Consider the following 17173-nt stretch of genomic DNA (forward strand, 5'->3'; position numbering starts at 1 on the left):
GTGTTAGGGAGAGGAGGTCTGGTATCGGGTATCCAGGAGAGGGCTGTGGAGAGGGGAGTGGGGGCTTCTGTGATGGGGTAGGAAGGGGATCTTAGGGGCTTCCCTGGGGGGATTGGGAAGGTGATAGGGGGCTGGGACAGGGAGGGAGGCTGGTGTGAGGGTCTAAGGGTGAGGGATCAGGGTGAGGCTACAGAGGGGCCGGAGGCTGGGACTGCTGCAGGGTCTGGACCCGGGGTGGGTGGGGGGTTCCTCGGAAGCCGGGAGGGAGCCTAGGACTGGCACGCCGGGGCTGGGCAGAGAGGGGTTTGCCAGGCCCAGGGGACGAGGGTGGGCAGGCTGTCTGGGCTGGGAGGGGCGGCGGCGGGCGGGAGATGCCCCCTGGGCGCCGGCGAGCAGCCGGGCCGGGGAGGGCCGGGGATGGAGGGGGGGGGCCTGCCCCGCGCCCAGGCCGGGCGCACACACACGGAGGCGGCGGCCGCGGGGACAGGGTGCGGGGACACCCACCTGGGCCCGGTCCGGGGCAGCGGGTCCGGCACTGGCGCGACGACCTAGGCGCCGCGGCTCGGCGCTCCGGGCAGCGGCGGCCTCAGCCCAGGCGGCGGCCGCGGCGCGGCCTCCATCTTGCTCGGCTCTGCCGGGCGCGCTCCGGTGCCAAGGCGCGCGCCCCGGGGCCCAGGCGCGCAGCGCGGAGGCGCGCTCCCGCCGCGGGCGTGCGGAACGGGGCGGGCCCGGGCCCGGGTCCGGGCGGCGCGCCCAGCCGGAGCGATGAGTCCCCTGCACGGTAGGGCCCTCTGGTTTGGGGAACCCCTTTCTCCCAGCCTACGCGGCGGGGCTATGGGTCCCCGCAGAGTCCATGGGAAGCGGGGAGGAGCCGGAGGCGGTGTGATGGGATAGGGTTGGAACAGATCTCTCTCTCCCAAATTGCCTTCCTCACAGCCTATCACAGCGCCTCAAGGTGCACGCTGCGCGTCCAGACCTGTGGGTCCGGCAGGCGGGGAAGGCTCCCGGAGTCGCCTAGGAGAGGGAGCCCCGGGCTGTGAGCGGCCCTGCCTGCGTGGGGATTCACTGGCCGCCCGGCGAGGAACAGGGCCCACGGGGAGGGCACAGGAGAGGAGAGTGGGGACTTGTTTGTGACCCTCCTTACACTGTCGTCCCCAGTGCCCGGCATGAAGTGGGTACATCATTAAGAACAAAGCATCCAAGTGAGGCCGCGCTCACCCTGGGGCACTCCAAGAAGGCCGGGTGGGTCACTGCTTTCCCTGGAGTGGGGGAAAGCTTTGGCTCAGGATCTGCCAAGGCGACCCGGTTTGGCACTCAGACAAATTCAAACTGACTCCTTACTACCTACCTCTTTGACCTTGGACTTGCGCTCTCTGAACCTCTGTTTCCCCATCTGTAAAGTGAACGGATTAAGCTTTGATTTTTAAAAAGCGAAGATTAAAAGTGGGCTTTGAAAAATAATCTTTACTCGTGGGTTCCAAATACTGGACCTCACTCAGGGGTCAGCCTGAGTAAGTTTACCTCTGAACAGGGGTGGGGGGTGGGGGGAAAATAGGTAAGGTTGCCAATTGTCTTTTTTCCCCCCCTTAGGGGAGAAAGGGACTAGTTATTATCTTCCTGAGATTATGTACTTCCTGCTCTCTTAATGTAAAAAATCTCTTTTAAAAAAAGAAATGGTGATAATAATTAATGGAAATTTCTTTTTAATGTCTTTACTTGGCAAAATAAAAATAGGCAGTGTTAATTTTTTAAATATATTTTATTGATTTTTTTTACAGAGAGGAAGAGAGAGGGATAGAGAGTTAGAAACATCGATGAGAGAGAATCATCAATCAGCTGCCTCTTACACACCCGCTACTGGGGATGTGCCTGCAACCAAGGTACATGCCCTTGACCAGAATCGAACCTGGGACCTTTCAGTCCGCAGGCAAACGCTCTATCCACTGAGCCAAACTGGTTTCGACAGTGTTAACTTTTTACTATAAAAAATATTATGAATCTGGAGCTCCAGGGGCCGAATCCGTTAGCGCGAGGTACTTATAAAAAATATTATGAGTCTATGAACTCTCACAATTTGGAGACCTCAGACCCATGTGATGTCATGTCACCTGGGTGTTCAGTAAGTTTGCTTACCTTCTATTGGTTCTTTGCAAAGGGCATCCTGCCTGCCTCCCGATAGCCCTAAGATACCGTTATCATAAGCTGGGAGGGGTTGTGGGGAGTGTCTCTTTCCAAACCTTCCCCTACCTGACAGATGGAGAACAAAGGTCACTTATACAGCAGGTTGGATCAATCCTGCTAATTGGGCTGATGAACCTGATTCACGAACCAGGCAACAAACATGTGATGAGCACCTGCTGTGTGCCAGGCACAATACCATGCTAGGCCTTGGGAGAAGATGGTGGGTAAAATAGATGTGGTCCCTGTCCTCCTGGAGCTCACAGCTTCTTGGGGAGATAGGAAGTTCTGGGAGGAGGACGTAGGCAAGTGGTCTTCCTCAAAGAGCACTTCAAAGTCCCCTTCCATGAGTTCTCCTGGTTTGGGTACCGTTCAGAACACAAGTTACTGGAGCCAGAAGCTCCATCTTTTCTCCTTACTCTGCCATGAGTAACTACATTTTTCTCTATTCTAGTGAGCCACGGGAGGCAGTCCATGGGAAAAAAACATAGACTGCTTCCAAGGCAAGAACTGAGAATTCTTTTTTTTTTAAATATATTTTTATTGATTTCAGAGAGGAAGGGAAAGGGAGAAAGAGAGAAACATCAATGATTAGAGAGAATCATTGATCAGCTGCCTCCTATATGCCCCCACCTAAAGAAGATCAAGCCCACAGCCCTGGCATGTGCCCTTGACCACAGTCAAACCCAGGACCCTTCAATCTACAGGCTGATGCTCTATCCACTGAGCCAAACCAGCTAGGACAAGAACTGAGAATTCTTGCTAAGATGGGCTCCCAGTTCCTCTCTTGTTGTCCTGTTTTAGCTCTGCAGAGCAATGGTGCCCTGAAGAGATGTGCCCACCACCCACACCTCTTCTGACATCAATACTTTTTCTTTAAAGAAACTCCTTTCTCCCTTACTCAGTCCCTGGGTTTGGTGGGACTCACCGCATTGTCACCACCATCCTCTTCCACACAGGGAAGCAAATGATCAGGCCTGGACGGTGAGCATACTCCACGATAGCAGACACAATGATTGGTTCAGGGGATATCCAGGTCATTTACTGCAGTTTATAAGGAGATGTTCTCTTTCTGTTGAGAATAATGAACTGGGGAATTGTAAGCTTTAGCTACTGGAGCCACCTTTGATACCCCAAGTAGAGCATTTGTCTTAGAATAAGATGAACACAGAAGGAAGTTAAAAAGTGGAAAGAGGAGCATTTGAGCTCTTGTTTTCCAGCATGTCATCAGTTTGGCTCAAATAGACTCTTTTTTAAATTCTCAAAAAAGCCAAAACCGGTTTGGCTCAGTGGTAGAGCATCAGTCTAAGGACTGAAAGGTCCCGGGTTCGATTCCCGTCAAGGGCATGTACATTGGTTGTGAGCACATCCTCTTTGGGGGGTGTGCAGGAGGCAGCTGGTCGATGTTTCTCTCTCATTGATGTTTCTAGCTCTCTATCTCTTCCCTTCCTCTCTGTAAAAAATCAATAATATATATATATTTTTTAAAAATTCTCAAAAAAAAGGGGGGGGGGGGACCGGAATTCTAATGACATAGTTTGAGCATCTAGATCCATCCATGCCCCAAAACCTGCTTCTGGGTTGTTTTATTAGGTGAGTCAATAAATTCAGTTTTTGTTTAAGCCAGTTTGAGTTGAATTTTTGTCACTTCCAATAAAAATAGTCCCAGCCCTGGCTGGTTTGGCTCAGTGGATAGAGTGTCAGCCTGTAGGACTGAAGGGTCCCGAGTTCAATTCTAGTGTGTGTGTGTGTGTGTGTGTGTGTGTGTGTGTGTGTGAAGCCTGGGTCACAGGCTTGATCCCCACTAGGGGGCGTGCAGGAGGCAGACAATCCATGATACTCTCTCATCAGTGATGTTTCTATCTCCCTCTCCCTTCCTCTCTGAAATCAATAAAAATATAAAAATATATATTTTTTAAAATAGTCCCTACATCCCCCCAAAAGAGAGCAGGGCGGATATCCTGGGCTGTTTATCTGTAAAAGAAGGCCTGAAAGGTGAGCTACTCCTCACATCTTGGAACTGAAAGACCAGAATGTAGGACCCATCTCTGCCAGGGATCAACAGCGTGACCCAGGTCAAGGATGCTGCTCTTCAGAGCCCTATTTTCTTCATTTATGAAATGGAGGAAAAAAACATCCTTCCTACAGCTGTGGTAAGGATTAAAAGAGATAATGGATGGGGGGGGGGGGGGAAGGCTTTGTAAATTGAAAATGGCTTTATAAATGTAAGTGATTGTCATTAAATTTTAATAAGTAGCTTCTCCAAAGAGTAGAAATAGCAGCATTGGAAAGGCACTTGCTGAGCTGGGAATAGCTGAGGAAGAATGTCTCCTCATTTTAAAGACAAATGGGGGGGGGGGGGGGGAGGAGAGCAGTTACAGAAAAAAAATCTGAGAGCTTCTCGTTGTCCCCAGGGAGCGACCAGACCAGAATGGAACAGTTGTGGGATCAAGATGGGGACCATGGACCATAAGGTAAAGGTGAGGCCAGACTGAGCACCTGGCGAAGAAGAGAGCCAGCAGGGCACATCCAGCCAATATCCCACCAGAGAAAGATTTGTAACGCGCTGGATACTCTTATTAAGTGTTCTAGGTTAAGTGTTCAGTTCTGTTGAACAGCTATTAAGCCCTTAAAACACTCTAGGTCCCCTGATCTTTGCTTTACATGTATTGTTCATTTAATCTTCACAATAATCGTATGAGATGGTGTTATGGGCTGAATTGTGCCCTCCCTACCTACTCATATATTGAAGTCCTAACCTCTAGGTAAGTACCTCACAAAGTGACTGCATTTGGAGATAGGGACGATAAAGAGGTAATTAAGGGAAAATTAAGTCATGGGTCAGCCCCAACCCAATATCACTCTCCTCATGAAAAGAGATTAGGACAAATAGCTCACAGGCCAAGGGACAACTATGGAGGACACAGGGAGAATGCAACTAAAGGAGAGAGGCCCCAGAAAAAAACAAACTTGACAGCAAACTTGATCTTGGACTTGACCTAGCTTGTAGAACTGTGAGAAAGTTAATTTATGTTGTTTAAGCCGCCAATGTATAGTATAATATTTTGTTATGGCAGTGCTAGGAAACTAATACAGGTAGGTACTGCTACATGGCCATTTTACAGAGGTTAAATGACTTGCCCAAACTCATTACACGGAGGTTAAATAACTTGCCCAAAGTCACACCTCTAGCAAGTGGAGGGTCTGAGATTTATTTATCTCCTGGTAGCCTGCCCCAGAGTGCCCACTCTTTTTTTTTTTTTTAAATATATATTTTATTGAATTTTTTACAGAGAGGAAGAGAGAGAAATAGAGAGTTAGAAACATCGACCAGCTGCCTCCTGTACATCCCGTCAGGGATGTGCCCGCAACCAAGGTACATGCCCTTGACCGGAATCAAACCTGGGACCTTTCAGTCCGCAGGCCAATGCTCTATCCACTGAGCCAAACCGGTTTTGGCCAGAATGCCCACTCTTTAAAAAAAAAACTTTGATTTGAGAAAAAAAGAGATTGATTTATTGTTCTACTTGTTTATGCATTCATTGGTTGACTTTTTTTTTTTTTAATGTTTTCATTGATTTCAGAAAGGAAGGGAGAGGGAAGAGTTAGAAACATCACTGATGAGAAAGAATCATCGATCAGCTGCCCCCTGCACATCTCCTACTGGGGACTGAGCCAGCCACTCAGGTATGTGCCCTTGACCGGAATCGAACCTGGGACCCTTCAGTCTGCAGGCCGACGCTCTATGCACTGAGCCAAACCAGCTAGGGCAGGTTGACTCTTTTTTTTTTTTAAACTCTCACCTAAGGACATGCTTAGAGAGAGGAAGGAGGAGAGAGAGAGACAGTGAGAGAAACATAGATATGAGAAAGAAACATCAATCAGCTTCCTTCCAAACATGCCCTGACTGGGATCGAATCCAAAACCTGGGTATGTGCCCTGATCAGGAATTGAACCAGCAGCCTTCTGGTGCACAGGATGACGCTCAACCAACTGAGCCACTCTGGCTGGGCCATTGGTTGACTCTAATATGTGCCCTGACTGGGGATCAAACCCACAACCTTGGTGTTTTGGGACGAGGCTCTAACCAACTGAGCTACCCACCCAGGGCCCAGAGTACCCATTCTTCCTTAGTGCACCATACAGGTCATTCCACAGAATGGATTCATTTCTTCTCAACTACTTTTGCTCCTTTTTTAAAATTCATATCATTTAGTTATGAGCACATGCGTCAAACATCTGGATTTAAATCTCATTTCTGCTCACAATTGCTCTGCAGCCTGTTTCTTCACCTGTAAAGTGGGGGTGACGATAGTAGTGTTACCTCACTCCCAGGGTTCAGGAAGGTTGCATGACATATTGTGCACACAGAGTGCTGAGCATTTGGAAAACATTCAAAGCTATTTGCTGTTATCATTGCATTGCTAGAAAGTGGAAGTTTTGGGACTCAAACTTGGCACTGGTTTGGTCAAGGCCGGTACACATAACCCTGACACTGAACTGTTCAGAGCCGATGAGTCTCTCCAAATCGGCATTGGACCTGTCAAGTCAGACAAATGGGTTTTGTGTTCTGTAAATCCCTGTATCTGTGTGGCTTGAGTAAGTTTTTAAAATTATCTGAACCTATAAAATTCAACTGACAACCCCTTAGTCTCAGGTGGTTTAAATGAGGTAAAGTATGTGAAATTTTGGCCACATGCTCAGTAAAGATTAGCAGAGAGGATTTCATATTTTATAGCAGGTTAGGCTCTAAAGATAAATCCAATTGAAGACAAATATGCTTGTAAATTACTATTTATTACCTGAATGTGTTCTTGCAGAAATTTAGAGAAAGTTGATAATAGTAAAGCCATGTTACAAGCCTTAAAGATACGAAAGGCATGAAGGTCCTTGAAAATGGCTATAAGAAAAAAAATACCCTTTAAAAAATCTCTTTATTGTCCATAAAGTAATAATCAAGGTTCTTATACACAAAACCACCCCATCCTGTAGTTCTTAGGTACTAACATTTAAAAAAACATTTAAGAAAACTGAGGTAGCCATACTGGTTTGGCTCAGTGGATAGTGTCAGCTTGTGGACTGAAGGGTCCCGGGTTCAATTCCAGTCAAGGGCACATGCCTGGTTATGGGCTCCATTCCCAGTAAGGGGTGTGCAGAAGACAGCTGATCAATGATTCTCTCTCTCTCTTCCTCTCTAAAATAAAAAATATATATTAAAAAAAGAAAATAAAACTGAGATAGGCTGAAGAATGAAACAAAAGTCCATTTTCAGATGTGGAGCCATTCAAACCATTCCATCTTTAAAATATTATTAATCCTTAAAAAGTTGGGGATGAATGAAAAACTCTAAACTTTAGAGTTTAAAGGATTCATGTATGTAGAATTTACTCCTATCTATAAAGTCTTCAAAACATTAATACAAAAATAGGTTAATTCTTGCTTGTGATGATTAAAATAAATAACATTGTCACCTCTTTAGGAATCCCTCATTAAATATCCACATGAAGCTGTAATGAAAAGTCTGTGGGGCTTGTCCAGCGCTCCTTTTCCTTTTCTTCTAGTAATAGTATCCAACTTCTGTTAGGGCGCTGCCCCTCCTCCCTCCCTGGGCATGAGTGGATATGGGTCCCAGGCCCGCCAATCATACTGCCTGTCTTAACCAACTCTGGCTGCTATTTCACAATACCATAGACTAGGTGGCTTAAACAACAAACATTTTAAAAAAATACATTTTATTGATTTTTTTACAGAGAGGAAGGGAGAGGGATAGAGAGTTAGAAACATCAATGAGAGAGAAGCATCAATCAGTTGCCTCCTGTACACTCCTTACTGGGGATGTGCCCGCAACCAAGGTACATGCCCTTGATCAGAATCGAACCTGGGACCCTGGAGTCTGAAGGCCGATGCTCTATCCACTGAGCCAAACCGATTAGGGTGCAACCAACATTTCTTTCTCACAGTCTGGAGCCTGGAGGTCAGGGGCCTGTATGGTGAGAGCTCTTTTCCTGATTTATAGTTTGCTTCCTTCTGCTGTTCTCAAGTGGGGAAGAGAGAGAGAGAGAGAGAGAGAGAGAGAGAGAGAGCGAGCAAGCGAATATGCTAGTCTTCCTCCCTTTCTAAGGACACCAATCCCATTATGGAGGCTCTACCCTTATGACCTCATATAAACCTAATTACCTCTCACTAATTAATTTAATTTTATTTCATTTGCATTTTCCTAATGACTATGGATGTTAAACATCTTTTCATGTGCTTATTGATTGTATATCTTCTTTGGAGAAATGTCTGTTCACATTATTTTCTCATTTTTGGATTGCGCTGTTTGTTGTTGAGTTGTAGGGGTTTTTCTTCATATTTTCAGAAGATTAATTACTTAACACATATGATTTGCAAATATTTTCTCTCATACTGTGGGTTGTGTTTTAACTCTCTTAATAGTGTCCCTCGATGCACAAATGTTTTAAATATTGATGAAGTCTAGTTTATCAATTCTTTCTTTCGCTGCCTGTGCTTTTGGTATCATATCCAAGAAATTATTGCTAAACCCAATGTCATGAAACCTTTTCCCGATGTTTTCTAAGAGTTCTTATATTTTTAGCTTTTACACTTAGGTCTTTGATCCATTTAAATTAATTTTCTGTAATGTAAGATTTCAACTTCATTCTTTGCATGTGGCTATCTATTGAAGAGACTGTCCTTCCCTATTGAATGATTTTGGAACCCTTCTTGAAAATCATCTGATCATACATGTGAGGGTTTATTTTTAGGCTCTCTATTATATTCCATTGGTCTGTCTGTCTGTCCTTATACCAGTACTACTGTATGAAGGAAGCAATGGTTTTAATCGCATCAAATATTAACATGATAGATTGTTGCTTGTATGCAGATGTTTCATTGTATTTTATTTATGTTTTGGGAAAATTTCGGGGGGTTCGGTATTGACATGCATTATAATTTCTCCCATGTATCAATAAAATAATGGGAAGCAGGCTTCTTCCAGTCTGTTTTCATATAGAATATCTGATTTCTAAAATAGATTAGTGATGTTAAGTAAATATATTTTATTGATTTTTTACAGAGAGGAAGAGAGAGGAATAGAGAGTTAGAAACATCGATGAGAGAGAATCATCGATCAGCTGCCTCCTGCACACCCCCCACTGGAGATGTGCCCGCAACCAAGGTACATGCCCTTGACCAGAATCGAACCCGGGACCCCCTTCAGTCCGTAGACCAACGCTCTACCACTGAGCCAAACTGGTTTCGGCTCTACCCTTTATTATTTCTACATCTTTAGACACTCACACTTAACATAAAGTCAAAAAGTAAAGATCTTAGAATAAGTTTGTTGATATCAACCAAAATTCCTGCTGAAATTTTTAAATGAATTATATTGAATCTATATATCTATTCGGGGAAAGCTGACATCTTAACAACAGTGAGTCTTCTAACTCATGAACAAAGTATATGATTTGTCTCAGTTTCTTTGATTTTTTTTCACCAATGTTCTGTTTTTAGCAAATAAATCTTGCACAACTTTTTTATTTTTAATTTGATTTCAGAGAGGAAGGGAGAGGGAGAGAGAGATAGAAACATCAATGATGAGAGAATCATTGATCAGCAGCTTTCTGCACACCCTCCACTGGAGATTGAGCCAGCAACCCGGGCATGTACCCTGACCGGGAATCAAACCCGGGACCTTTCAGTCCACAGGCCAATGCTCTGAGCCAAACTGGCTAGGGCTTTTAAAAAATAAAGAAAAATCTCAAGTGACTAAGGAAAAAACAAAAAACCACATATATTCTTGACTGCCATGTGCTGGGTTTCTACAATATTAATACATTATTATTTTTAATCCTAATCAGAAATCATAATAATCTGGCCACTCAGCGTATATATCAATGTCCCCATTTTATAAATGAGGAAATTAAGGCGTAGAGAACAAAGGTTGCCTTTCTCAAGGTTACAGAACCTGGGAACCCAGCATAGACATGTCTGCCTGCTCCGAAGTCCATGTCTGGGCCATTCTTCCTTCTGTCTCCCCATCCCAGTTATTTATAAGGATCACACCAGGAATGTGATATTCCATCTTGAAGGCAGAAATCAGAGTGAGGCTTGTTATTAAGTAACCCACCAGACAGCCCTTGATTAGCAATGGAAGTGAAATTCTGCCAGACTCTGGGGATGCCATTTAGCAATATTAAATTTAGGGTGTAAATTAGTCTGGCTGGAGACTTCATTCCCTCTCAGGTTCTGGCAGTTGTCATGAGAGAGATGTCTAGTGGGAATTCTGTCTCCTGGTTCAGATTTTCTGTAGACAAGATTCCAGAAAGCCAAACTTTCCCACAGCATCTCACCTGCCCTGCCTTGGATTTGTTGTTTAGCCGCCGCTACCTTCCCTGCAAGACCACGAACAGCAGCTCAAGGATCTCCCCACCTTGCTCAGCACTGATATCCAGGCCCTTCCAGTGCTGCAGTGCCTGGCACGTAGTAGCACTCCATACAAGTGCCCTAGCCAGTTTGGCTCAATGGATAGTGTTGGTCTGTGGACGAAAGAGTCCACAATAAATAAAGAAAGAAAATGTAGTTTCCCCCAAATTAAGTTGGACTGTGTGTGCCAGGATTTGCAAAACTCCCAATGGTCAGATTAACACCACTGAGGAAAACTGTCTCTATGGCGCCTCCTGGTCTTTGAGGGTTTTCAGGGGCAATCACTGGCAGAACACTATACATGACCCTCTGTTTCTGAAAGTATTGCCCTCGCCAGTTTGGCTCAGTGGATAGAGTGTCCTCTTGCAGACTGAAGGGTCTCGGGTTCGATTCCCAGTCAAGGACATGTACCTCAGTTGCAGGCTTGATTCCCTGCCCCACTCAGGGCGCTCGGCAGGCCACCAGTTGATGTGTCTCTCTCACATTGAGATGTTTCTCTCTGTGTGTCTTCCCCCTCCCTTTCACTCTCTCTAAAAGTAATTTCTCTCTGGAAAATATCCCCGGGTAGGTATTAGCAACAACAATAACAACAATAACAACAACAACAACTATATATATATATATGTATATATATAATTGATTTTTTTTAGAGAGAGAGGGAGAGGGAGAGAAACATGGCATGAGATTGGCTGCTTCCTGCATGCCTCCTAAAGAGATTGAGCCCAAAACACTAGTGCCCTGATTGGGAATTGAACCAGCAACCTTTTTGTCACCAGAATGACACCCAACCAATTGAGGACAATTTTCTTTGGATAAATAAATACCCAGAAGTGGAATTATGGGATGATATGGCAACTCTATTTTTTAAAAATATATTTTTATTGATTTTTTACAGAGAGGAAGAGAGAGGGATAGAGAGTTAGAAACATCGATGAGAGAGAGTCATCAATCAGCTGTCTCTTGCACACCTCCTACTGGGGATGTGCCCACAACCAAGGTACATGCCCTTAACCGGAATCGAACTCGGGATCCTTCAGCCCGCAGGCCAATGCTCTATCCACTGAGCCAAATGGATTTCGGTGGCAGCTCTATTTTTAGGGTGTTTTTGTTTTGTTTTGTTTTGAGGAGCCTCCATACTATTTTTCCATAGTGGCTGCACTAATCTACAATTCCACCAGCAGTATATGATTCTCTTTTCTCCACATCCTTGTCAGCACTTGTTATTGGTTGATTAATTAATGGTAGCCATTCTGACACATGTGAGGCAATATCTCACTGTGGTCTGGATTTGCATTTCTCTGGTGATTAGAGATGTTGAGCATTTTTTTATGTGTCTGTTGGCCATCTGTATGTCCTTTTTTCCAGAAATGTCTATTCAGGTCCGCTGCCCATTTATTTATTTGTCTATTTATTTATTTCCTCGTCACAATTTAGCCCCTTTATGCCCTCTTCCAGCTCCCTTTCCTCCTCTACCCCCTCTCATCACCACATTGTTGTCCAAGTCCATGAGTTCTCTCTTCTTTTCCTTTTTGCTCAGTTCTGTCCTCTGCCTTTTTAAATGTTTGATTGTGGGTTTTTTGGTGTGAAGCTGTATGAGGTCCTTATATATTTTATTTTAAATATATATTTTATTGATTTTTTACAGAGAGGAAAACAGAGGGACAGAGAGTTAGAAATATCGATGATAGAGAAACTTCAATCAGCTGCCTCCTGCACATCCCCTGTTGGGGATATGCCTGCAACCAAGGTACATGCCCTTGAAAGGAATTGAACCTGGGACCCTTGAGCCCTCAGGCTGATGCTCTATCCACTGAGCAAAACTGGTTAGGGATAAATTGTCTTTCTTAAGCAATTTTTAAAAATTTATTTTATTATTTTTTAAATTAATTAATTTATTTTTTAAATCCTCACCTGAGGATATTTTTCCATTGATTTTTAGAGAGAGTGAAGTGAAAGAGAGAGGGAAAAACTGAGAGAAACATCTATGTGAGAGAAACACATTGATTGGTTTTCTCTGGCATGAACCAGTGCCCCGACAGGGAGGAGCCTGCAACTGAGGTATGTGCCCTTGATGGGAATCAATCCTGGGACCCTTCCGTCTGCAGGCGGATGTTCCATCCACTGAGCTAGGGCTTAAAAAATTGATTTTAGATCCTGGCCCATGTTGCTCAATGATTGAGTGTCAGCCCATGAACCAGGAGATCATAGTTTGATTTCCAGTCAGTGCACATGCCTGGGTTGTGGGCTCGATCCCCAGAGGGGAATATTAGAGAGAGAGGAAGGAAAAGGAAGAGAGAGAGAAACATCAGCAAGAGAAGAAACATAGATCGGCTGCTCAGGAATCAAACAGCGACCTTTTGGTGCACAGCACTTCACTCAACAGACTGAGCCACATCGGCCAGGGCATTAAGCATTTTTTAACAGTAGTAATCTGTCAGAGATAAATCATTATTTAAAGATGAAATAATGAGATTTGCTTTAAAATAATTCTACTGGATGGGGATTGACTACACATAGATTTGTTGTAGGTGGCAGAAATGGCACCAGGTATAGACTGGTGAGGTTGCATCTGACCTGGGTTTAGCAATCTTGGCTAGGAAAGAATTCAGAACCAAGACTCAAACTATAAGAGAACATCTGTCTCTCTATATAAAAGGCTAGGTGTCTGTCCCTCTGACCGGTAGTATATGATGAGCACTGACCACCAGGGGGCAGATACTCAATGCAGGAGCTGCCATGACATGCACTGGCCATTTAAAAATAAACAGCATCATGGGCCTGGCAGGACAAACCAACACTTGGCTTCCTCCAAGTGGGACACAGGCCCTGCCACCACCTCAGAGTGACAGCCCACCAAATCATAGCCTTTTCTGCCAAAACCCCCAGCACAAAAAGCAGCCCACAAAACAGTCACTAAGGGTGCCAGGTAATGGCCTAATGACGTCATGTAGCAACACCTGGCTTCCTTGCCCTAAGGTAGGGGTATCGAACTCAATCAGAGAAGGGGCCAAAATCTAAAATCCAGCCTAAATCGCGGGCCAAATGGTTTACTGAACAGTCATAAACTGTCATTGTGATGGAAACGCAGCGGAGTGCAGTGATGACAGCGCAGTGCGGGCCACATTGCAAGGCCTGGCGGGGCGGATTTGGCCCGCGGGCCTTGTGTTTGACACATGTGCCCTAAGGACTAGCCTCCTTGGAGTTTCTTCAGCCCAGGAACACAACTTGCTTTAGAGCCAGGTGCAAACATTTTATAGTTTAACCAACTGTTTGTGAAGTGTTTTCCCCGTGCCTTATCTCATTTGATCCTCACAGAAGTCCTGGAGCAGGTAGATGGGAGACTTGGTGGAATCCTATTTTCTTTTCATTAGCAAGACGAGAGAATATAGAGATTAAAATATTTCTTCTAATTAATTTCCTTTCAATGTGCACAAACCTGTGCAGCAGGACACTAGCTTTTTTATAAAATCACAGAGGTAGAAGAAGTAATTCATAGAAGAAAAGGGCTGAGGAGACAAGTTATAGAGGCATAGGAAGGGCCCTAGGAGTTTGGGAGTGAGGACGGTAATGGTGAACCACCTATGGAGAGGGGGAGGGAGAGACGGAGGGACAAGGCACTGGCGTGCTTCTGGGAGGAGGAGTGCGCTGGGTCCTCTGTCCTAAGAGTTTTATTTATTTATTTATTTATTTATTTATTTATTTAAATATATTTTATTGATTTTTTATTATTTATTTATTTATTTTTTTTACAGAGAGGAAGGGAGAGGGATAGAGAGTTAGAAATGTCGATGAGAGAGAAACATCAATCAGTTTCCTCCTGCATACCTCCTACTGGGGATGTGCCCACAACCAAGGTATGTGCCCTTGACCGTAATTGAACCTGGGACCCTTCAGTCCTTAGGCCAACAACGCGCTATTCACTGAGCCAAACCGGTTTTGGCTGTCCTAAGAGTTTTATTTTTTATATATTTTATTGATTTTTCACAGAGAGGAAGAGAGAGGGATAGAGAGCCAGAAACATCGATGAGAGAGAATCATAGATCAGCTGCCTCTTGCATACCCCCCACTGGGGATGTGCCCGCAACCAAGGTACATGCCCTTAACCGGAATCGAACCCGGGACCTTTCAGTCCGCAGGCCGACGCTCTATCCACTGAGCCAAACCGGTCCCGGCTGTCCTAAGAGTTTTAAAGGTGGAGATTTTGGGGAGGTCCCAGGGGAAGATCTCAATAGAATATTCAGCAGCTTTTCAGGTATGTCCTTTTGAGAGGGTTAACTTGAAATGCAGGCCCATAGGGCAGGGACAGACATGGCAGTCTGAGCCAACCTAACTGCAGGAACCAACCAAGCAGAAATAATAAAATGTTTCTGGACTCAAAGCATGGGAAGGGAGGCATGGGAAACCAAGGGAGGGCCTGCTGTAAACAAGATGGACGAACACACAGAAACAGAAAAAGTTCAGGATAGGAACAGAGAAAGAACGCATAGAGACAGGGAAAGTTTAGGTCCGTTGCTGGGCAAAAACTATTGAGGGAATCCATCAGGTGACGGCACAGATAGAGCAGCAGGCTTGTGGCAGATATGCACCCCTGGACGACAAGGCTTTAATGGGCAGCCCATTCTTGGGTCCCCCTCCCCTTGCGGGGATTCTGAAGCTGCTTATAATAAATTTTCCACACTTTTGCTTAAATCTTCTGGTCCATGTAGCTCGTTCTTCAGCGTCTGGAGGCACGACTCTGTGGAAAACACCTTGGCTTATGATTCTGGTTATCACTTTCCAGGACCCATGATTGGTTGGCATGGGGGATCATCAATCAATGCAGCTGGTCCTGAGGTCAGCCATGGCATAGCCCGTCAGGTTTTGCTGCTGTTCTGGGTGTGGAGCTGAAATACACCTGAGGCCTAAATGTTATCTCTAGGAAGGGAAGGTCAACAGGGTACAAATCACAGGACTAAGGATAAGCTAGGGAAAGAAAGGTCACCCTCAGGCCAGTCCCACCCTGCCTTTGTCCTTTGTGAGGCACCTGGGCTTTCTGGCCTGTTAACCTTCTGTACTGGGCCCATCCTCCTTGTTCTGCTTAGGTATGTCTGTCTAACTGCCTACCACAGATGGGCAGATGATAATTATTATTGAAACTGGCTGGTGGATTCATTATGCTATTTGCTCCACTTCTGTAAATGTTGGGAATATTCTTGTGCGTGAAAAAAGGGTTCTGCAGAAAACTTCACAGGGTGATCTGATCATAAATTGCTAACTGGGAAGATCATGATGGGCATTTAACTTTTTAGTCAAAGATTTATTTTTGCTCTGGCTTTTGTGGCTCAGTTGGTTAGGCATTTTCCCATGCACAGAAATGGTTGTCGGTTTTGATTCCTGGTCAAGGGCAAGTACCTCGGTTGCATGTTCAATCCCCAGCCCTGGTCGGGGTACTTGCAGGAGGCAGCTGTTAGTGTCACCAAAGGAGGTACACATGAGGCCAAAAGAGGTAAAGAATTTTATAAATTTATTAGATCATCTGGAGACCAGATGGGCTGAGCCCCAAAATGGTACTAGCACCCAGGGTCCAGGAGTCAGATTTTAAGGACTCTAGGCGGACTTTTTCAGCAGGGAATTCTCTGGGTGTGTCCAGATCCTGGGCAAGTCGGGAGGGGAAAGTTACTGGTTTTAGTAAGTGGAATGTGGTCTAAGCGAAAAGGAATGTTGGTTGGAAAATGATCTAAAGGTCAGTTTCCCAGGTGAGGAGATATAGATTTGATTATTTGGTCAGACCTGACAGCAACCAATTGATATGTCTCTCTCACATTGATGTTTATTTCTCTCTTTTGCCTTCCTTTCTACTCTAAAATCAACAGAAAAATATCCTCACCTTTTTTTTTTTTTATACAGGTTTGAACGTTCTCATCAAGACCATTATGAAAAAAAGAAAAATATGGGCTTTTCAATCACAGACTTTCAAGCCAAAGCCCTGGACGAGTGGACGAGTGGACGAGTGGACGAGTGGTTAGAGCTTGACAGCTGTGCCAAAGATGTGGGTTCCATCCTGGATCAGGGCACATACAAGAATCAACCAAAGGATGCATAAATGAGTGGAACAATAAACGGATGTCTCTCTCTCTCTCCCCTCCTTCCCCTCTCTCTCTAAAAATCAATAAATAAAAATAAAAAATAATGCTAAGCCACTTACTATTGTGGGTTTCCTCATTAATGAAACAGGTAGATGACAGGGGCACTATAAAATCACGGGGACGCTGTAAGGAGCAGAGCAAGCAGGGTGCCTTAGGAAACGCTGCCTTTTTGTTACTGTTATTCCTGCGGCTGCCAACACTAGTTGCCTCCACGACTTTCCTCTTCTTGCGGTGATGGTTTATTTCACTCTCACTCTGATGCATTCCCAGGGCTCCTCCTTCCTACGTCCCTCCCTTTCTCCCCCCGGCCCCGACCTCGATGGTTCAGCCTGGCTTCCCCGGGGGAAACCCCGAGGGGCGGGGCGCCGGGTGACGGCGGGCGGCTCGGCCCCCTCCCTCGAGGCCACTTGGATCGCTCCGCGTGCGACCCATAGGCCGTGGGC

The 17173-nt window shown here is 45.3% G+C and overlaps 1 protein-coding gene and 1 non-coding gene across 2 annotated transcripts; both read left to right on the forward strand.

Annotated features, from left to right (window-relative positions):
* The first annotated feature begins 265 nt into the window (after window positions 1-265).
* On the forward strand, window positions 266-16702 carry LOC118715734 (C2 calcium-dependent domain-containing protein 4B-like). Its single transcript, XM_045579143.1, has 3 exons — window positions 266-781; window positions 4593-4652; window positions 16492-16702. The coding sequence occupies exons 1-3, from the start codon at window positions 372-374 to the stop codon at window positions 16685-16687; spliced, it is 666 nt and encodes a 221-aa protein (XP_045435099.1). The 5' UTR covers window positions 266-371; the 3' UTR covers window positions 16688-16702.
* On the forward strand, window positions 6964-7086 carry LOC118715806. Its single transcript, XR_004986963.1, has one exon. It is a non-coding gene; the product is annotated as a small nucleolar RNA SNORA33 (small nucleolar RNA).
* Window positions 16703-17173: the final 471 nt, after the last annotated feature.

This window comes from Pipistrellus kuhlii, unplaced genomic scaffold (genome assembly GCF_014108245.1).
Source record: "Pipistrellus kuhlii isolate mPipKuh1 unplaced genomic scaffold, mPipKuh1.p scaffold_m20_p_11, whole genome shotgun sequence".
Lineage (NCBI taxonomy): Eukaryota > Metazoa > Chordata > Mammalia > Chiroptera > Vespertilionidae > Pipistrellus > Pipistrellus kuhlii.